At 34.8% G+C, this 23373-nt stretch overlaps 1 protein-coding gene across 2 annotated transcripts; it reads left to right on the plus strand.

Moving 5' to 3' along the window:
* Positions 1–11647: 11647 nt before the first annotated feature.
* LOC121984577 lies at positions 11648–22643 on the plus strand. Of its 2 annotated transcripts, none has more exons than XM_042537586.1 (4): positions 11648–11784; positions 11913–11988; positions 12091–12208; positions 22438–22643. In XM_042537586.1, the coding sequence occupies exons 1-4, from the start codon at positions 11713–11715 to the stop codon at positions 22439–22441; spliced, it is 270 nt and encodes an 89-aa protein (XP_042393520.1). In that variant the 5' UTR covers positions 11648–11712; the 3' UTR covers positions 22442–22643. The 2 variants fall into 2 exon arrangements, with proteins under 2 accessions (XP_042393520.1, XP_042393514.1); XM_042537580.1 differs by lacking the exon at positions 22438–22643 and adding an exon at positions 12468–12812.
* The last annotated feature ends 730 nt before the right edge of the window (positions 22644–23373 follow it).

Below are 23373 nucleotides of genomic sequence, written 5' to 3' on the forward strand. Positions count from 1 at the left end.
TAGGATAATTTTGCCGACAGATAAATGAAAAATGTATGGAATAAAAATTCAAGTAAGAGATACAAACATCCATTTATTTGGCTAAGAAAGCAGCATTATCATTTAGGAAGGAAATCAAATATATTAGATATGATAGATAGAGGACATGATTCGATGGAAGCTAATATATGGAATGACTTAGTTAAAATTCATTAGAATAAAAAGATCACAAGATCAAATGTGAAATTGTATGTAAGAATAAAATAAGAATGAATGATGTGTCTACTATCAAACATAATAGAGGTTCAATTTCTTTTGGAGCATAAAGTGAGAGAATGGTAAATCTCCTTTTCTTACACGTTTATTCCAATAATTTACACATTTGATAAATTTATTAAACATTTGACATTTAGACATAAATTCAATGTATCTCGTTTGTTCTATTTTATATTGACATATTTTATGTATGATTGTAGAAAAAAAATTTAGGACGAGATGTAGATGAATTTGAGATTTTTGAATGAATACATAAAAGAAATCAAGATATTGGAGAGTTTGTGGATAACAAATTGACTTGAGTTAGTGTAAGTCAACATAATTAATTATTCATTAATTTTTTATTATCTTATATTAATTCTTACTTATTTGTTTTTATATTTGTTAAACTAATATAAACTATTATAATATGGACAGAAACAATATAAGAGAGATAAAATGGTGATGATCAATCTACTCAACTTTTATTCAATCTTAAATCATGGTGTGATGTGGTGGGCGATCCATATAAGGGGAGGGTGTATGAATTTAGACGCAATCAACACTTTAGAAGATCATACAATGGAAGTTCTAATGAAATATGCTCCTATAAGAAGAACAAGGAATTATCTTAAGACATTAAAGACATGCGTGCTATTGGCAAGAGGATGGAGGAAGAAATTGCTGAAAGCAAAAATAAATTGAAAATCGTTATCAAATAAAATAGACAGAGGGAAGAACAACTTATTGAGGAAGGTAGACAAAAAGAAGAAAATATAAAGGAAATGGTTTGTAAAATAATTCAAGAGGCGGGATATACAAACTATTTATATTCAAGAGGATATGGTTCTCATGAGCATCTTGATAAGTGAAATAAAGATTAAATTATTTGATCTTTGATTAATGTTAAATGTATTAAAATGATATGAATATTTATTTATTTTAATATTAATTGTATGATGCTTTTGCATTAGAAATTAACTATTTTAAATATTTTTAATTTGTTTGAAATGTGTGCCTGTTAAAAGTATCATGTATATGATAAATATAATTAATAATATAAATTTAATGATAAATTTAAAAATGAAGCTATATATAGATTTATATATAAAATTATAAATGGATTTATAAACAGATTAAAATCATATTTAATATGTTATTTGAGACAAATTAATGATGAGTTTAAAACAAAATTCGAGACAGAATTTATAAACCGAATTATAAATGAATTTATAAACAAATTAAAATTATATTTTTTATGTAATTTGAGACAGACTAATGACGGATTTAAAACAAAATTAGAAACAGAATATATATTTTCAATTAATTCCATTTGGTCAAATAAAAACAGATTCACAAACAATTTTTTAATTTGTTTCTGAAATTTGAGACGGAATATTTCCGTCTCAAATTTAGCGACGGGGGTTTCACTAACGTATATTTGAAACGGAATATTCTGTCTCAAATATTCTTTAGAGACGGAAAACTGACTATCAGAGACGGAATTTTTCGTCTCTGAAGCCCTGTTTTCTTGTAGTGTTGCTGACTCATGTCAATGATCCAAGCATCCGGAGAGGTTCCGGATGCTCGGATGTGGATAAACTTCGAAGATGAACTTTCGACGAGAGTTTGCCACATCAGCACAGTCTAGGCGTCTAGGAAGGGATCCAGGTGTCCGGATGGAGCTATAAAAGGAGGCTTCGACCAATAGCCTTAACACATTATTTCAAACATCTTTCACTTATGCACGTTGCTCCGAAAAAGTCTTTACGACATCTGAAAGTTGCTTTGATGACCATTACGTTTAAGATCATTTTTAAGTCATCGGTATTGTTTAATTTCTTTGGTGATACTATATATAATCCTTCATTTCCTTAATTTGGCAGATAGATTGTTTTGTCGATTTCCATTATCTGAAATTGATGATCTGTTATGGGTGATTATTGGTGGCACGGGTTCTGGGACTCTTGGGTGATTGATGATCATGTTGGAACAATTGGCATTGCAGAAGCTATTCTTGCATGTGGTGGCCACGCTGCGGTTGTTAATTAGAAGTGTCTTGCCTGTTTCAAGCAGAAAAATAATTGTTGGTTATTAGATGAGTCACTAGTGTCCAATCACTCATGGATTTCATCAAATTCTCTTGTCAGGGGATCACACAAGGACCGTGGCAAGCGGGAGACAGATCCTCTGGTCTTTAAAAACAGTAGATTAAGTGATGTATCATTTATAATTATGATTAGATTGTGACCATGATCCGATCACAATTTATTATAATCTCTTTCTGAATTCATCGTCCCTCTGGATTATAGTTTGAGTTGGGACGGGTGACCGAAGGCTGCTGGTAGTAGGTAAGTGGCCAGGTAGCCTAGCGCCGAATGAGGGCTTTCGGTCACCCGTCCTGACTCAAACTATAACTTGGGGGGTGATGAACTTAAGGATGGATCACAACCAATTACGATCGCATTACGGTCACAATCCGCCAGTAATTATAAGTGGTTCATCTCTTACTTTACTTTTTTTTTATGAACTAAGAGACCTAAATTTTTGGTAAGCGACACCATCTATATTAACAAACAATGAGGGTTCGAAGCTTGTGACTAAAGTTATGAATTATTAAATTGATAGAGGTTATGAATCAAATGTCTGTAGACTTAGAGAATCAAAGAAATTCAATAAATTTTGATAAAAATTATTGATGATTTAAATGTTTTTAAAATTTTTAAATTTTAACATGGATAAAATTGAGAGACCATCGACTAAATAATAATTTTAGTCGGAGATCACCGATTGAATTAAATTCAATCGAAAATCACCGATTGAATTAAATTCATCGATTGAATTAAATTCAGTCGGTAATTATCGACTGAATTAATCATTCAGTCGAAAATCGTTGATCATTTAGTCGGAAATTGCCTATTGAATTAAATTCAGTCAATATATTTTTAAATGAATTAAAATCAATCGATAATTATTGACTGAATTATATTTAATTGAAGATTTCATTATTATTTGTATGATTTTTTATAATGAAGAGTTCCTTTTGTAAAATGTAGTGGACATTTAATTAACACTTCTATCGCTCTGCTTTGGGCCTCCGACAATTTACTTATCCTAGAAACGGGTGACATCGGCCATGAACTACTTCAGAGGATAATTAGGTGGAAGAAGTCTTTGTTTTTACGAGTATTTTAGGAATTGATTTCTTCTTATCTTATTATAATAAAATTATCATCTTCTAATTAATTAAATGGCACCCTAGTTTAAATGATATTAGAAAATGTGACTTGCGGAGCATGCCGATTTTATATATTTGTATGTTTAGTATGAAAGTCACATGCAGTGTTCAGAAATTGTTGAATAACTTAATATATATAGTTTCACATCCTTCTAGAAACTGACGAATAATTAAGTCGAATAGTTGGGTCTTTTGTTTTTTTTTTTCAGCAATTTATCAAAAGATGTATATAAAGATCTGAATTTATCAAAAAATACACGTTACTTTAATATTTATCAAAACATGCACTTTTTTAAGTGTATTTTTTATTTTACCCTCATGATAATTTAATTTTTTCTACCACTATTTTTCTCTCTCTTTACTTTTTTGTATCGACATGTAAAAAAAAAATATGAATAACAATAGTCCCTGAATCTTTTAATAACATTTTAATACATTCGAAGAAGTCAAAAAAAAAAAATAATGGATACCATATTTGAAATCCTTGGAACATCAGAAATCCGTAGGAACTAAAATGGGTCCAATCAGAGCTCTCTAGGTCCATCAGTGGGTTTCAGTCAAAACTCACTGATGGACCTAGAGAGCTCCGATTGGATCCATTTCAGTTCCTATGGATTTATGATGTTGCAAGGATTTCAAATATGGTATCCATTATTTTTTTTGACTTTTCATAGATGTTAATATATAAAATCAAAGAATCGGTAAAAAAAAATCACGTTGGGCCTGATATGAAATGAGCTAATTGTTGGAAAATTGCTTCAGGTGTCTAAGAAAATAATGCAAAATGCAAAGAACATATATCCACAACACACCAACCACAAAAGAAGCCTACTACTACAGAATGATCTTTGAAAGGTTCTTCCCACAGGTATAGAATTGCACTGCAAACCCAATTATGGACTCTCCTAACTATTGCCATGAGTATTATCAAGATGTTGAATCCATTTGTATGTGCAAAACTCTGCAAGGTTGACTGTGCCTGGGGGTCCTAGTGTGGATTGAGCAGAGTTAGCTCATTCCATATCAGGCCCATGTTGGGCCTGATATGAGTCCATATCAGGCCTAAAGTGACCTTTTTTTATCGATTCTTTGATTTTATATATTAACATCCATGAAAAGTCAAAAAAATAATAGACACCATATTTGAAATCCTTACAACATCAGAAATCCGTAGAAACTGAAATGGGTCCAATCGGAGCTCTCTAGGTCCATCAGTAGATTTTGGTCAAAATTACTTCAGGTGTCTAAGAAAATGATGCAAAATGCAAAGAACATATATCCACACAACATACCAACCACAAAAGAAGCCTACTACTACATAATTATCTTTGAAAGGTTCTTCCCACAGGTATAGAATCGTACTACAAACCCAATTATGGACTCTCCTAACTATTGCCATGAGCATTGTCGAGATGTTGAATCCATTTGTATGTGTAGAACTCTGCAAGGTTGACTGTGCCTGGGGGTCCTAGTGTGGATTGAGCAGAGTTAGCTCATTCCATATCAGGTCCACGTTGGGCCTGATATGATTCCATATCAGGCCCAAACTGGCCTTTTTTTTTACCGATTCTTTGATTTTATATATTAACATCTATGAAAAGTCAAAAAAAAATAATGGACACCATATTTGAAATCCTTGTAACATCAGAAATCCATAGGAACTGAAATGGATCCAATCGGAGCTCTCTAGGTCCATAAGTGGGTTTTGACCGAAACTCACTAATGGACCTAGAGAGCTCCGATTGGATCCATTTTAGTTCCTACGGATTTCTGATGTTCCAAGGATTTCAAATATGGTGTCCATTATTTTTTTTGACTTCTTCAAATGTATTAAAATGTTATTAAAAGATTCCGGGACTATTGTTATTCATATTTTTTTTCTGCATGTCGATAAAAAAAGGTAAGAGAGAGAAGAGAGAGAAAAAAATAGTAAAGAAAAGTGATAGAAAAAGTTAAATTATCATGAAAATAAAATAAAAAATGTACTTAAAAAAATATATATTTTAATAAATATTAAAGTAATGTATATTTTTTTGATAAATTCAGATTTTTACATGCGTCCTTGGATAAATTAACGTTTTTTTTTCCACCAGATCGACTGTTTAAAGTCTAGGGCCGGTCTTGGTCCCACGTCCTCGTATATTCCATGGATTGGTTTTGATGCCGCCACCTCTGCGTTTTAGTCACTTGAATTAATCTATATCTCTTTAATTAATACCTATTCCAGTGTTCTGGTCAAACTGCGATGCTAGTTCCCGATGCCAGGGTATCGAAATTCTCCCGACTGGTGAATTGAAAATGGAGCTCAAAGAAAAACATGAGTGTTGTTGTTGTTAGAAATAGTGAAATTACAAATAAAATAAATATTTAAAATTGATTTTTAATCAGAGATGGGACAGTAATGGTCATCGACTACTTTAAGCATATATTATTAAAACTCATGAAATATCCTCCTATTTACGATGTAAAGGAGTTAAATTTGGATATTGTTTAAGTTTATTTGATGTGATAATAAAATTAAGATAAGTTAAATTTAAATGAACTGAATTTTTCTTGATTTCCTTTTTTTAAAGTTTGAGCTTTTAATTTGAATTTATTTGATTCCTTGACACTTTTATATTTTAAAATTTAGTTGGTTAAGGGACTTGATATTTAAAGCTCATTTATTCTTTGAGAGTATATTCATGAATAGGATTTACCAATTTTATTTTTGGACATTGTTCACAGATAATTCACAATTTATCTTTATGAAATTGTCTTCATGAAATGAGATTATTGAATTATTCAATAATTTGTAGTATACTTTATAGTGTAGAAAAAATATAATAAGATAAGGTTCGTTATTATTTTTTAAAGATGGTTTAGTTTTTTTTTATAATAAGTCGGTTTAGTTTTATTTAAAAAGTTTGTTAAGAAGATAAATAGCATCATTAATGTATAAAATGGATTAGGATCTCATATATTGTTACTAATGATTTTAGTGTTAATACAATTTTATTTTATAATATTAAGATAAAGTTCTTTTCTATTTTTTTTCCTTAAATCCTAAATTATTCTTTTCCCTGAACCTTAAATCACATCCTCCATAGCCTTCAATACTAGCAATCAAGAAGAAGAGTTGACCACCCAACCAACAAACTAGACCAGATCTACCCTTGATTTAAATCAACCCATCCTCAATCACCCCCTTCTAAATTCTAACTCTTAAAAAGAAGTTCCCGGAGCTATAGTGTTATGGTAAGATATTCAGATTGTCACTCAGATACTCGTGATTCGATCTCGAACTATAGTATATTTGTAAAAATAAATTTCTCCAAATGGGACGCACAACCAAAGAATGTTGGGCTTCTGGAATGTCTGCCGCGCGTGCTTCCCGATTTATCCTGGTGTCCGGTGGTAAAATTTGGTAGGATGGGTCGGTCATCCCATGACTAGTCAATGAGACTAACTGAGTTTATATATTTATATATACTCTAAAAATAGAAACTAGAAGAACCTATAACACAATCATAACCCAGAACAAAACTAGAACTCCAAACAAAATTAAAACTCAAGAAAAACTTAGAACCCAAACTTAGAACAAAACTAGATCCTAGAAACTAAAACTTAAAATCGAGAATCTAGAATTAGAAACCAGAATTAAAAATGAAACCAACCTGATAAACAGACTTGATAGATAGAAAAATAAACTAGGTCAAATAGATAGATATACAAAATGGATAAGTAGATCAAACAAATAGACAAATCAAATCAAATAAATCAAAATAATAATTAAAAAATGCAGTATACAAGGGTAGTCTAAGGCACACAATTTCTATCAATGTGTAATGTTATCCTACATTACAATAAGTTATTTTTCAACTCAAACTTGTGACCACAATAGAAGCAATATGATGTAATAATGAGACATCCTACACAATGACTTTTGTGTAATGATATGAGGTGTTGAATGTGGAACCTGGATGATGTGGAAGTCAAGGTTAAGATTATATGACAATCAAAGTCAAGGAAATGTGACAGCCTGTATGTCACTCCCTTGCCCTTATTCAGCATTGTGGCCCCCAACCCAAGGACGACCGACCCTAAGGACAGCCGACCGGGGTCGAGAGGCTTGGTGAGTTGCTCCTGCGCCAAAACAATTAGCATATAATAGAGCGTTCTTGAGATGCTCAGGTTTAATAAAATACCAACCAGACATAGGGTTATCTGGGTCTCAATGATCCAGCCTTTCACTCTCAAAGTACAACTTAATATATAGCTAGTCAAGCATACGGGCTCTCACTGCACATTCCCTCATCCACCTGCATACGAGCAACCGAGTATAAGGTTGACTAAAATGCCAAGGCTTAGTATCTTAAGAGCTCAAAAGTTTAGTTTTCATAAGAGCTCAAAAGTTGTTAAAAATGGTAAGATAATCAGACTTATGTTTCATAAATAAAACATAATACCTGGACTCTCCTTTTATAGGAATAGGAGAGGGTACCCATACATCAGAATGGATAAAATCAAATAGAGCAGAAGAAAAAGAAAGACTTTTAGAAAATGGCAAGACAGAAAATTTGGCCAGTTTACAACCACTACAATTAGAAATATTAAAACTTTTTAAAGGTCCTAATACTCTTATAGAAGCTAAAAACTATAAACGAGATGTTGAAACATGACCTAAATGATAGTGCCACAAATAAAAATCAGAAGATGAATGACTTAAATGAAAAGATAATAAATCCACACACGAAGCTGCAACTTCCAGTACCCTGAGTTGATCTAAAATATAAAGTCCTTCTTCACTACAGCCTATCCCAATTAGCCTCTGAGATTGTGAGTCTTAAATATAACAATTTGATGAGGAAAAAGAGGCTATGTATTCAAACTTACATAATTGACTAACAGAAATAAGATTTAAAGTAAGACTCAGAATATAATAACATTAGTAAGAGATAAATAAGATATAATAATTGAAGCAACACTTACTAATGACATAGGAGTACTATCAACAGTTACAATAAATATAGATGAACTTGGAGAAAAAAATAAAAGATGATAAATTAGATCACATACGATGAGAGACACCAAAGTTTAAAATCCACAAGGATCATGATATACCTAAAATACCAGATGATGACAAACATATATGAGAGGAAGCTGACATGACAAAGGATAGTAAAGCAAGGAACTTGATGTGGTGATAAAGAGGAGCCCTCCTGGAATAAGTCAATTACACATGGTGTGGGTCAAAGTCATGGCGGTCAACGTCAGACCTTAAGCAAGGCTCGTCCGCATAACCCAAGCGAAAGGTGGCTATATCGGTCGATCGGATGAACCACTGTTCGGTCGGCCAACCAGATGAACTAGTGTCTGGTTGCCCCGATTGGTAGGAGAACGGGCCGAGCAGGCCACCCGTCCGGCTCGAGTATGACATTGTACGTATTAATAATGAAAAGACTGAGATACTTAATATGGAGAAGAGAACATTCCATCTATCATTGAATGCAAAGAAGTCAAGATAAGAAAGTCTTCTGCCGATGATTAATACTAGTTCCATGAATATAAGAAGCCAAGACAAAGATGCTTTTTGTCGGTAATTAATTTTATTAAACAGGGAAAGATGGAGTGCCACTAAGCAAGGTATAAAATGTGAGGGATTGGTGGCCGACTAGAAGGGGAGTTGGATAGCTAGGTCACCCTCAACTTCTTTTCTTCTCTACAAAAGATTAGTGCACACGCGGAAATACAACTAACTAATAAAAACAATAAAGAAAGGATACCAAATCGCTAATAAGCTCAATGTAACGTGGTTCGGAGATTGCTTGCTCCTACTCCACGGCGTGTCCTTGAGGTGGACGAGCCCTTGATCCTTCGGTGGATCAAACCTCGACAATTTTCGGCTAGAGCTTTCTCCTTTTCGGTGAAGCAAACCTCTCACAAAGGATCTCTTCCTCTTTACAATGATGAACTTAGGTTTAGGAGGAAGAGAGTAGGCTTGGAAGCTTTGGGCAATGACAAGGAGTTATTCAACAAGCATGAGTAACCTCCTTCAAGCCCCAAAGCTTTCCTTAAATAAGAGAAGAGAGTTGATCATCATATCAACTCATCTCGGCACCAGTCGACTGGTGTTACCATTGGAGATAGCCAACGGCTACTTTGCAGCACCAACAGTATGCCAACGATCATTTACCAGTCGACTGCTAAAACATGTAATCGACTGCTAAAACATGCAGTCGACTGCTAAAACATGCAGTCGACTGATCCACACTGACCGAACGAACAGAACCATTCTGTTCGCCCCCAGTCGACTGCACGGTCGACTGCACCAGTCGACTACTAAAACATGCAGTCGACTGCTACAGTACTGCTATAGTATCACTACAGTAGTGGTACAGTACTGCTACAGTAAACCCCTAAAATTAGGATTTTACTCTGAGTACAATTTCTCATACACTCGCACCCTCATCTTTACGACTCATTTGACGCTTCCTTTGCAGCTTTAACCTCTTCAAGCCTACTTCCTTTGACTCTCGTCCCTCGGATGCATTCAAGCTCGCGGCTCGTCCCCAATGTCATCCTTCGCGTATGCCTCGAAGTCGCTTCCCTCTGCCCTTGTCCTCGCTGCCTTGTCCACAGTCCCTCGGATGCTTCATCCTTTACCGGACTCGAAGATATCAACCTAAGTCGCATGTGTATCCTGCACAACTCAAATACACATATCAAATACAAGGGTGAACCTAACTTAAACTCTTTGACACACACATCAAAACTATGATCGTACCGATCAAAACCTAGGTCGATTGCACCAACATAAAAGAGTATGTTGAGTATGAAGAAGGAAAGATTCATCTCTGTCTCTATTATTTTTGATTTTTCTTCCTACTATTGTTTCTAACTTGAGTGTCGGAGGGCCAACCCTAGGGACTCTTTCCCTGGCTCGGTTTGTTTTGCAAAGAGGAGCGAGGTCTTCATCTAGTCAGCAGAGTCGCCTCATCCCCAGCTTTTCAGCTTCATCCTTTCGGACAGGATCAAAACTATTGAAACTGTTCAAACATATATGAATCAGATTTCCATAAAGCATCTGTATGATCAGGCATGGTGACAGAATGAATAATGCTCAGAATAACTAAACTATACGAATACACATCTGTATGATCTAAAAAACTGGTCTTAGAATGACTTGTGGTCCCACGAAGAATTTGAGACAAAAAAAGATGTTGATGTAGAATTCGGCAGCACAGGGCGTCGGTGTCGAAATTGGTAGCAAAGGACGTCGATGCCGAAATCGGTAACACAGGACGTTAACAATAAAATCGGTAGAAAAGGACGTCGACACGAAAATCTAGTAGAAAAAGAAATCAGTACCTAAATCATCAGTAACAATAAAAAGATTGAACTTTGATTGTTTATACGTTATGAGACTCTTAGTTTGAAATTATTTAATTCTTTGAGACTAGCATATTATTATATTGAAAGCTCATTTATTCTGTGAGAGTTTTTATTTATTTACAAGTTTAATTTGAATTTTTTCATGAAAATGATTAATAAGTTTTGTCTGTGTTCATAACAATTCTCAATTTATGTTCATTAAATGAGATTATCGTAGTTGACCCTCAAGCTCCAATACCCAACACATGGTATGAAGAGATACAAGGGACGGTGATATATAATTTTCACTGATAATCATGATAAAACGAAAAATATTCATAGTAAATAGCCTATTAGCCTATTTGCAGATCAACTTCTATTTAAAAAAAATTTATTCATTAATTTGTCAAAATTAAAACGTAATTCTTAATTAATACTTAAAAAATTAAAAAACAGATGCCTTCGCACGTCCGCCGCATATATAATAATAATTGGAGTTGTTCATAATAGGTGCTGTCGGTGTCGTCCATAATGGAGTTACGAATAAAATAAACATCTAAGATTATATTTTTTAACGATATAAGTTCGGAATGGAGTAATAAATATTTGAAAATTTTAGTGGATTTATTTTATTTTTAGAAGTTGGTATTTGAACAATCGACGCATTCTATAGGGCCGGGAAGTCAAATTAAGAAACAGCTCTGGTTTACTTTTCTTTCAATATATATTGTATATTATCTGTTTGTCGACAGAAAGTAGTTTCTTTTTCATTCATTATCGAGCTGCAGCTTCTAGGAAGTTTCCTCTGACATCTAAGATCATTAATCATTCTATAAATAAGGGGGATCGGATTATTCTCCCTCCTCTGATCCAGCAATTGCAACGGAATGGAGAAGGTGGGCGATTCTCACTCGTCTTCAGATCCCGTTTCGCCAACTAGTAACGAGATGATGAAGGAGGTGAAGAGTTCTTTCTCGTCTTTCGGAAATAATTAAATCTTAAAATTCTCTCCGACTTAATTTCTGAAACCAGGTAGCTAGCTAGCTTCATGCATGATAAAACTACGTTTTCTATATTTTTCTCGCAGCCTCCGCGGAGACTCGACATAGGTACTCCAGAAATCTGTTTCGAAAAGATAAAAAGTGTCTTCGAAAAGCTTAAAGGTGTGATTGATTCCTTGCATAAAAGAGCAGTCTTTATTCTGTTATTATCATGCAATGGGCATTTAATTAACACCTCTCTCTCTATCTGTGATTGATTTCCAGGGGTATTATCTCTTTTATTTATTGGATTATCTCTCCTGTTTTCAACATCCTATTCGGCCATAATGGGAGTGATGATCAGGGTTTACCTTCATACTCAGAAATATGAGTTAGGAGAAAGGTAAAATGATTTATAAATTTTATTTTTAAATATTATACGTGAATAATTTAGAATTTTTATTTATGAATATTAAAAAATTAAATATATATATATGTATTTAAATTTATTTATTTAATTTAATAAAAATTTTATATTTATTTATTTAATAAAATTTTTAAATTTATTTATTTATTGAATTATATATATATATATATTAAATTAACTTAAATACATTTTTAATAAATTAAATATTAAATTTATTCATAAATATTTAATTCAGTGGCAGGAACCCTAAGATGCCGATTCCCGATATTGCTCGGCGTACGGAAGTACTCTACCATGGTGAAAAAAAAACTGAGTTCGGAAATTACCACAATGGCATAGATAGGACAGTAAGGGCCATGGACTGCATTCAGAGTAAAACGTCACGAGTGTCGGCGTTGCAAGTAATTGCATCACAAGTGTCAGAAGTTGCTAATACGAAAATCACAATGAAGCACAGTAAAAAATAGTCGATGGTGGTGGTGATGATGGTGGTGGTAATGGTGGAGTTATAAATAAAATAAATAGTTAAAATTGTTTTTTATCATTAAAAGTTATGTATGAATTGTTTTTTTAGTTGTAATTTTTGGTGGAGTTATGGTCAAAGTTGTCCTCGGTAGGCCTATCAGGACTAGGCGTGTAAATGAATCGAATCGAACTGAATATGTTAAAAAATTTAAGGTTCAAATTCGGCTCGAAATAGATATATTTTAGTTCGAGCTCTATTTGAAGTTCAAAAAATTTAAAATTTTATGTTCGAGTTCGGTTCGAATTAGGCTCGAGTTGGAGTTCGGTTCAAAAGATTCGAATGTGTTTGAGAACTATTCGAACTAGTGCTAAAAAAACTACTCGAAAGGTTTGAAATTGATTTATTTAATATATATTTAATTTATATTAATAAAATATTAAAGCTAGCCAGTAGCTCGTAAACTATCGAACAATATAATTTGGGTTCGAGTTTCACTCGAAAAAAAATTTGAACATGTTCGAATTCGGTTCGAATACGAATCGAATATTTTTCGAGCCGACTCGAAAAACTCACGTGTGTGTATATATATATATATATATATATATATATATATATATATATATATATATATATATATATATATATTCTCTGTGAATTCAAACTCGGCAAAAGGGAGATTGTTCGCAATGGATGCCATCGGCGGAGGCCGAAGCCATGCTGACAAGCTGAGCCAGAGGCAACGGAGAGCACCGCCGGAGTCCTCGAGGAGGCGATCACCACCCACATGGCCTTCTGCGGCAAGTCATCCAACTCCAATCTGGCCAACAAGGTCACCGACGACATGCGGCAAATGTTGAGGCAAGAGTTTTTTGGCGATTTGTCCAACTCCGCATCGTCCGTCAAGTTCGGATTCAGAATGGCAAGGATCGGCGACTAGGTTTTCCATTCATTCGCAGTATCCCGTTTCTTCTCTCGCACGCTTAGATGTTTTTAATTACTGTGTACATATTGGCTCAATGAAATTGCTCTTTTTGAGGATAACATTCAAACGTCCAACTTTGTTGAAGATTGTGATTCTATTCTGGTTGAAATCGATAGGATCAATGATCAATAATGGTTAGAATTCAAGATTCATTTTCAAACCCTTTTCTTCTTGATTTCGTTGAAGATTCGTTGGAATTAAGAGGATCAATGATTGTCTAGGGTTAGAACTTCAGATTTCTTGATCGGTGATTGATTTTGATTTAATTCATAGCACTTTCAAAGAACTTTTACTATCATTAGCAACAATTATAGCTTTCATTCGTAGATATCTCGATTTGCTCCTCTTTAGACTTTCCTTGAATTTTCTCATCCCCAATGCCTCAGCAACTCAGCCCCCTTCCACTTGATCATCTGATGTTCCCTTGAGCAGAACATACACACAAATCTAGCTTACGTTCCACTCAATTGAGTGACCTTCTACCCAATCTAGTGAAGAAAAAAATAACAAGGATTGAAAAGAGAAAAGAATTTTTGCTCACCTCACAACTAAACAAAGGAAACAATTAATTTTTCTTATGAAATTCCTTGAAACTTCCACACATATAAGTTATTTCCACAATAGAAATGGCCACCCTAAAAGTAGAATCTAGTTCATTTAGATTTGGATTTGGTCACTAGTTTTTGTATTTGTAGTGGCCCTTAAACACTTTATGAAAATGTGGGTCAGGTTAACCTAAAAAAAGGATCAAGTGTCATGTATTTGTAACATGATTGTATTTGACTTTTGTTTTCTTATTGAGACATTGTTCACACTACAATCTTTTAACTTATGTTCACATTTCTATAGTTATTTGTACTTTGAACACTTCCCCAACCGGATTATAGTGGTTGGTCCAAATAATTACTGTTCTTTGCTCTTCCAAATTGTTTTATTATGTTATTCACATCTGTCTAAGATATGACCTATAGAGCTTTATGGTCTAGTAATTTCACAGATAGTACCAAAGATTTGCAATATTTGTTTATGACTATCACCTTTGCTTTTTAAAGCTTAGATAATCTTATAATTAGCTTTGTATATGAACTGATAGTTAGGTCTAGTTTCTCAGAGGTATATTCAATTTGCATGATATTTATCCTTGCTTGACATGCCTATAATGTTGGTGCGAAAAGCATCCGACGATTGAACCTAAGTTTTGATAATGACAAAGGATTCAAAGTTAAAGTTATTTGTTATCTAACCGACGATTGAATCGTGCGAGAACTGGGACGCAAGCACAATAAAGAAGGTATAAGACAACGCAAAAACAACATGTACCCTTCAATGTGAACCGACAAAGGAGGAGCTGAATCGAGTTGGCCCATTCTCAAGCGCGAAAGAGCTATGGAAAAAACTGATCGAGCTGCACGAGGGCACTTCTTACACAAAGGTAAGCAAACGTGATTTGCTTTTGAATAAATTGTATAACATGAAAATGCAGGAAGGTGAGTCAGCAAGCCAACTTCATGTTTGTATACAAGACCTACTCAACGACCTCCACGCTATCGGACAGAAGGTGGAGAACCGCGACATAATCAGGTATGCGTTAAACGTTTTTCCAAGGAATACCTTGTGGGTATCCATGGTAGATGCTTACAAGGTATCCAAGGATCTTTCTTTAATAAAGTTAGATGAACTTTTTTTTCGAATTTGAATTGCATAAACAGACTAATGCACGCTCAGCCGATAAGGGTATTTCCTTGATTGCAGGTACAAGCAGAACCCGGGAAGCAAAAACAAAGCGTAAAACCGAACCAAAGTCCGAAGAAGAATTGGAATCAGAAGATGATGACGACGAGATAGCAACTGAACTCGTCACCCTAGTATGCAAGCTCTACAGAAAGAAAAAGTGATTCACAAAGAAGGACATTAAGAAGGCAATTCAATCCAAGACGGTGCAAGCCAGTCCAAAAGTCAAGTTCAAAGTAACCTGCTATAACTGCAACCAAAAGGGGCACGTAAAAGACAACTGTCTGAACCAAAAGGAAGCAAAGAAGTAAAGAAAAAAGAAAGTACTGCAAGCAACTTGGGACGAGTCCTCATCAGAAGATTTCGACGAAGAACTCGAGTAGACGAGCTTTCTTGCACTTACAACCCGGGAACAAGTGATGAATCGGAAATCGAAAGCAAATCGGAAGCTAAGTCCGAGCAAAGCCACGGATCCTTATCCATTTCCGAAGGGCCTAAGCCCACTGTAAGTACTTGTTAAATAGATAAACTTTACAATTTAATTAATTATTTAATGTGCAAGTTAGTTAAATCAAATATCCAGATCAAATCACTTCAAAAGGAGGTAACATCCCTTAAAGAAGTGACAAACCCTAGCCCCTTGACTGATCCCATTCAGACTAGAACCTTAACTCAAGTCCAAAAGCTTGAGGAAGAGAATTCTAGCCTGAAAAATCAAGTCAAAGAACTAAAGGATACGTTGGAACGGTTCACTCTAGGTTCCAAGAATCTTGATCTGATTCTTGGAAAACAGCGAGTCGTTTACAACTGGTCCAAACTTGGATTTAAGACTAAACGCAAATACAAGTCATATTTATCAATTATAAATAGAACTAATAGAAAATTAGCCCAAGCATGGGTCCCCAAGTCGAACTTGATTAATCAAATTGGACTTGGTCAATATTGGATCCCCAAAGATCAAATCCATTACCTTGATAGACCCTATCGAGGCTATGATTCAGGGGGAGCCAATAGAAAAACCATTCTTATCAACAGATAGAATTGTTTGATGATTACTTTTACTGCTTTTATTATAAATGCTTAGATCAGGCTAGATAAGGACCTAGGCGTAATTTACACTTGACTAGTTTGATCTACAGGTTTTAAAAGGAAAATTAAATATTCAATTTTTTTGAAAGACTTTGTTTAGAAGTGGTAGATGATCTCATACCCAAGAAGGCCTAGTGCCTCGCCACAGCCCGGAAGCCAATCTTTGAAATGAATATTTAATTGACTGATTAAAAAACCTGAGTCTAACTCAAATGTAAATTAATCCTTAGATGATAATTTAAATCAAAGATAAAATTAACCATCTCACAAAAACCTATAAGGTTCTCTGATTGATAACTTAGAAAAGGGTGAGATGGACTTAAGTAAAATTTAGATTATTTAATTAAATCAATTAATCCAATTAACAAATCAACTAACTTAATTTAACAAATCTAATTAATAAAACTGATTAAATTAATCTCACTTAATTCAATATAATTAATTATTTTAATCATAATTAATTAATATTACTTAATCTAAATCAACCCAACCAATTCATAACTTAAACCTAAATCTGATTAATCCAATTAATACAAAACCATCTCACAATTACCCATAGGAATACCATATTTGATAAATTAGACTAGGTGAGATGGATATTAAGGAGTTAATTTCAATCAAACTATCTCCTGAATCCGTCAAATTGAATCAAATCGAATACTTTATGTGTAGGAACATAAAGATTTGGATCAATGGATGTTAGATAGCGGGTGCTCCAGGCACATGACTGGAGACAGATTGAAATTCACTAAGCTGAAGTACAAAAACCTAGGGTCAGTTGTATTTGGCAACGATGGTACACTTAAGGTAATCAGAACTGGTAATATCCAACTGAGTTCCGATTTCTATATTCGAAAAGTTTTACTGGTTGATCAATTCAATTTTAACTTGCTAAGTATTAGTCAGTTATGTGACTCAGGGTACTTAGTCACGTTTTCAAAATTTGAATGCTTAATTAAAAACATTGAAAATCCTGAAATCACACTTAAGGGAATTAGGAAAAAGAATATCTATACAATTGACCTACCAACCTCCTCACTAAATTGTCTATTGACACAACAAGAGGAAACTAAGTTGTGGCACAGGAGATTGGGTGACACTCATACCAGACTCATTTCAAAAATGAGTTAAAATGGCTTAGTTAGAGGTCTGCCCAAATTAAAATTTATAGAAAATTTAATTTGTAATGTCTGTCAACAGGGTAAACAAATCAAGTCAACCCACAAGTTAACCAACTTAAATAGAACTAATTCAATACTTGAGCTCCTATACTTAGATCTGTTTGATTCACATAGAGCCAAGTCACTAAGTAAAAAACTAATATTGCTTAGTAATAATTGATTATTACTCAAGGTTTACTTGGGTAAAATTTCTAAAAACTAAAGATGAAACCAATGAAATCTTTAAAACCTTTTGTAACTTAGTAGAAAATGAAAAAGATACTAAAATTAAAAGAATTAGAAGTGACCATAGGGGAGAATTTGATAACCTTAAATTTATTGAATTTTGTGAAATTAACGGATATGCCCTAGAACCCCTCAACAAATCGGTATAGTAGAGCACAAAAATAGAACCCTACAAGAAGCCGCTAGATACATGTTAAATGATTATAACTTAAACAATCAATTCTGGGCTGAAGCAATTAATATAGCCTGTTACATTCAAAATAGAATTTTAATCAATAAAACATAAAATAAAACTCTATATGAAATATATACAATAAAATCCCTAACTTAAACTATTTAAAGGTGTTTGGGTGTAAAGTTCATATTTTAAATACTAAGGACTACTTATGTAAATTTACATCAAAATCAACTCCAGGAATCTTTTTAGGGTATTCCATAACCAGTATGACCTATAGAGTTTATAACAAAAGTACCATAAAAGTTGAAGAAATAATTAATGTAATTTTTTAGGAAGAAGATAACTTACCTAACTCAATAAATGAAAATCTTAATCCAAACACAGAGGATGATAAAGATGTTCAATTGAAATCTAGAGAAACAAAAGAACCAATTATTGACCCTAGTTTAAGACCATCAAGAATAAGTATCAATCATCCATCTAACCAAATTTTAAGTGACCCAACCCTAGGAGTTCGGACTAGGTTATCTTATAGAAACCTAAGTCAAATAACCCTCATTTCTAAAATCGAACCCAAAAATATAGAAGAAGCTTTACCAGAAACAGACTGGGTATTAGCAATGCAAGAGGAGTTAGCCCAATTTGAAAGAAATCAGGTCTGGGAACTAGTACCTAAACCCATAAATAAAACCATAGTTAATACTAAATGGGTATTTAGAAATAAATTAGACGATAAGAGAAAAATAGTAAGAAACAAAGCTAGATTAGTAGCAAAAGGATTCAGCCAAGTAGAAGGGCTAGACTATGATGAGATTTATGCCCTCGTGGCCAGACTTGAATCTATTAGAATGTTGCTGGCCTATGCAGCATATAAAGGATTCAAGTTATACCAAATGGATGTAAAATTCTCTTTTTTAAATGGGTTCATTAAGGAAGAAGTATATGTTAGTCAACCCCCAGGATTTGAGAACTTGGACCACCCAAACCATATCTTTAGGTTAAAAAAGGCCCTATATGAACTAAAACAAGTACCTAGTGATGAACTTGAGTTGGGTGTTCGGGTCGAACATAGGAAGCTCAAGTCCATCAGGAGGCCGAAATCAATTCTTCCTCTAGGTCCCTGTTGTAGCCTCTTATTAAAAGCCTTTTTATCCACCCAAAGTCTTGGGTGCTACTTGGAATTCCGTTCTGCTTTCCTTGTTCAAACATTTGTACAAGAACAGAACTTTTCCTAACAGTCCATGTGCTCTACAGAAGTTAAACTTGGATTGCAAACGAAACTTAATAATTTTTTAATCCAAGTTGTTCTTCAGAAGTTAAACTTGGATTGGAAATAGAACTTAACATTTTTACTCCAAGTTCAACCCATGTGTTCTTCAAAAATTAAACCATATTACAGAAATTGATTAAATATCTATTTCAAAGATTGGCTTCCAGGTTAAACATGGCGAGACACTCGACTTTCTTTAGTATGGGATCATTCACTACTTCCTAGACAAAGTCTTTCAAAGAAATTGAATATTAAACTTATTATAGTAACTTAGGTTTAACTATAGAGACCACAATAGAAACATAAAATCGAAACACAAAATCGATAGCCTCTTGTGTTGGTATTTCAGGATCCATACAAAGAACACAAACTAATTATGCAGCGGAAACAAATAATTAGTTATACCTTTCTTTGCAGCTAAAGACTTCTTGATCTTCTGTTGTATTCCTCTCCTTCTCTTGGACGTCATGTGGCGACGATCTACCAAGATGAAATCCACCCGAACCTTCTTCTTTGCCTACAAGTTTTGGCCACCCAAGGAATGCCAAAATAGGAAACTTCCTGTTGGTGCGGGAAGCATCCGACGATCGAACCTAAGTTTTGATAATGGCAAAGGATTCAAAGTTAAGGTGCTTTGTTATCTGACAGCTTTTGCTGAGTGTTTCAGGAAAGTCCTAACTGCGGTTAGGCAAGGTAAAACCCTAGGGGGTGGTAACCCTAGGTCATAGGGGGTGGTAACCCTATGCGGAAAGCCTTGGCAGGTCGATTGTAATGACCCAATTTTCCCTGTTTCGAGTTCCAAATGTCCATAAAAATATTTGGAAATACTTTTAAAATATTCTAGAGATTTTTAGAAATTTTTAGAGTATTTTTACGTAATTTTTGGAGGTCGTTTAGTATGTTACAAAAAGAAAGAAATTTTGACAAAAAGAGTTGAAGGCGAGGCTCGAACCCATGACCTCAGGTTGGACCCGACCTAACCGGACACAGCCAACCAACCGGGCTGCGCACGCTTTGTTAACTAAGTATGGGGAAAAATAAATTTAAAGCATAGATAGTAATTAATTATAACCTGAGTATAAGAAAGGGAATTAGGTTTTGATTTTCCAAAACCCAAAACAATTTCTCCCGAAATTGTTTCTCCCCTTCTCCCTTGCGACAGCGCCGTCTCTCGGCGGAAACCAAGAGGAAGCTAGTTCTTGGGTCTTCGGCGCCGGCGAAGCCTTATTCCAGTCATCCTTCACCGTGGGTGGTTATCCCGACGGAGAGGAGCTCGCGGGTACAAGAGGAAGCCAAAATTTTGCAAGCCGCCGAGCCCTAAAAGTCTTCCCCTTTCTTCCTCCGTCGGTTGTAAGTCCAAGAATCGTCGGTGAGTTGCTACTCACCTGCAGTAGGATAGCTCCGAGATTTGTTTTCCTTGCTGCCGAGATTTAAGGATTTTGGTTTTATGCTTATTGTCGTGAGATGGATTTCTGAAGCATGTAGTAGGAGGGGTTTCCGGACTTGTTCTTCTTGATTTCGAATCATGCTGTAAAGATTGTGCTTGTGTCTTTTGATTTTTGAAGCATGCTGTGAAATCGCTTGTGTGTTTGCTGCCGTGTACTTCAAAGAAGGGAAATAATGGTATAAACTAGGCATTTTTGTTCCTTTAGATATAGGGCAGTTGAAATTGAACAGGGGAAGAGTTGTAGTTTCGGGTTGCTTGTGTTGGTTGCTGCCATGTTGTTCCCTTTTTTATTAGGGTTCTGTTTAATTGAAGTTTAGTAGCATGCATTCTTGATTCAAGTATCCTGTTAATGTTGGAATGAAACCGTAGTTGATGTTGCTAGTATCCTGTTCCAAGTGTTCTGTTGCAAGAATTCAGCAAGCTTGATTCCTTTATTTTGCAATTTATTGTGCAGAATGGTTGCTAGGGATTTAGCTGAGTAGTTAGTGAACATCGAGTTTAAGTAGAAGCAATATCCATTTTTCTCTAGCTCATTAGGCATGATTTTGGTATAGAATTCAGCCTAATTTTTCGTAGGTGCATATATGCCTCAATAGTTTCCTCTCGAGGTAGGAATGTTTGTAGAATTTTGTAACATTCACAGTGCAGATTTGTATTAGTCTTATATGCAGATTTTCTAGTTTTCATTTGCTATTATTGAGCATGTGTAGTCTTTAATTGCTATGAGTTGAGCATGATCAGTTTTCTTTATTACTAGATACACATGAGCAGTTTCTTTGGTTTTTATTTGCTATTTTAATAAGCATGAACAACCATGTATTCTAGTGATAAAATAAGAGTTCTATCAAATTCTTTTAGAAGCATTAACAAGTAAAAAGAAAGAAAAAGAAAAGAAAGAAAAGGCCAAGGCCTTAAGTAAATCCCAAAGTCAAGATTTTAGGGATTTTAGCACACAAGGTGCTTATTAATATGCCAAGGCATTTAAAGAAGTAATTAAGATAATAAGTATTTTACTTTTAAGAAGAGGCTAGTACCCGACTTCCAAGGTTGTCGTTAAACAAATCCAGGTGTCCAATTCCAAGGTCTTGGCCCTGGTAGACCAATGTCTGCTCTTTTAGGATTGGCGGCTCGCTACCCCAACCTATTAGGGAACGCGCATAAAATGGTACTATGCCTGGGCCCAAGAGAAGTTGATTATTATTTTCAAGTATTAAAGTATAAATTTTAAACAAGTGAAATAAAAGAATAAGTTTAGAGTAAAAGAAGTAAGTTTCACTTTGTTTTAAAGATCAGCAAGTTTAGCTTTCTTTTATGCTAGCAACTTTTACATGTTTAGTTTCTTACATGTTGTTTATTTGCTAGTTGATGAGCATGTTTTGCTTAATATGTTAGCATTCCAGTTAGTTTGCTTTCTTTATTAGCTTATGAGCATGATTAGCTACACATGTTTAGTATATCAGATAGTATGATGTCTTCTGTTAGTTGATTTCTTTGCTATTTATGAGCATGAGTAGCTTTACATATTAGCATTCAGTTTTAGCATGTTTTTATTTGTATACATGCATATCGAGTTTTTGTGAGTTAGATAGCGCTCACTAAGCTTTATGCTTATAGACTGCACTTTCTCCTACTGCAGATAAAGGAAAAGCTAAAGTATGAAAGGAAGACGACAAGGAGATGCTGTGACGGTGTGTGATGCCAGGACTATGGAGAGACCTTGGGACTTAGCTTTAAAAAAATTATTAAGATTGCTTCCGTTGAATTGTTAAAAGAATTTAGAATTTGTATAGGTTTTTTTCATTGGAGTGCTTTTATCATGCATTGATAGAGTTACTTCTTTCAGTATTTTGATTCTTTTTCATATATATAAACTGCGTGGTTGTCTAATATATGTTCCAGCCGCCTGTGGCTGATGTATATAGTGTTTGTATATCAGTTTAAGGTCACCGGTACAGGGGAGATTCTGCCGAAATTTTTCGGTAGAGTTTCCATGTGGTTTTTAATCACACCGGTTAAGTAGTTAAGTAGCGTCCACCTTTAGAGAGTAGTAGTAGTGTAGAAGGTGGGTCGTTACATCGATGGCTTCAGGTAAAAGTCCTAGGGGGTGGTAACCCTAGGTGGAAAGTCCTGGTGTCGCGAACCAGGTGAAAGTCTGAACTGGCCGGTGAAGCGGATGTTCAGCAGAAAGTCCGGAAGCATCGAGTGCCGAGCAAAAGTCCAGTCGATCTGGAGGATCGTACTGGCAACAGGTAAATCTCCTGAGTGGAGTAGGTGAGGACGCGTTCCCCGTAGAGGGAACAGTAGGCGTCGGGTCGACCTAGGGTTTCCGGTAGGAAACCTGAAGTCAGACCCGGACAGTTCGAATGCTGTCAAAACTTTTATTATTATCATTCATTATGTTTCTGTGCTAACTTTGTTTTGCAGGGTATGTGTTTGGGACTAACACATTTTGCAGGAACAAAGGGGCAAGTTACAACTCGGATGAACAGTGTCCGAGGCGCCTCCATGGAGCTTGGAGGCGCTTCGGGTGCGAGCCAGGAAAAGGCCAGCGCAGCAGACTGGAGGCGCCTTG

This window comes from Zingiber officinale, chromosome 1B, assembly GCF_018446385.1.
Source record: "Zingiber officinale cultivar Zhangliang chromosome 1B, Zo_v1.1, whole genome shotgun sequence".
NCBI classification, from domain to species: Eukaryota; Viridiplantae; Streptophyta; class Magnoliopsida; order Zingiberales; family Zingiberaceae; genus Zingiber; species Zingiber officinale.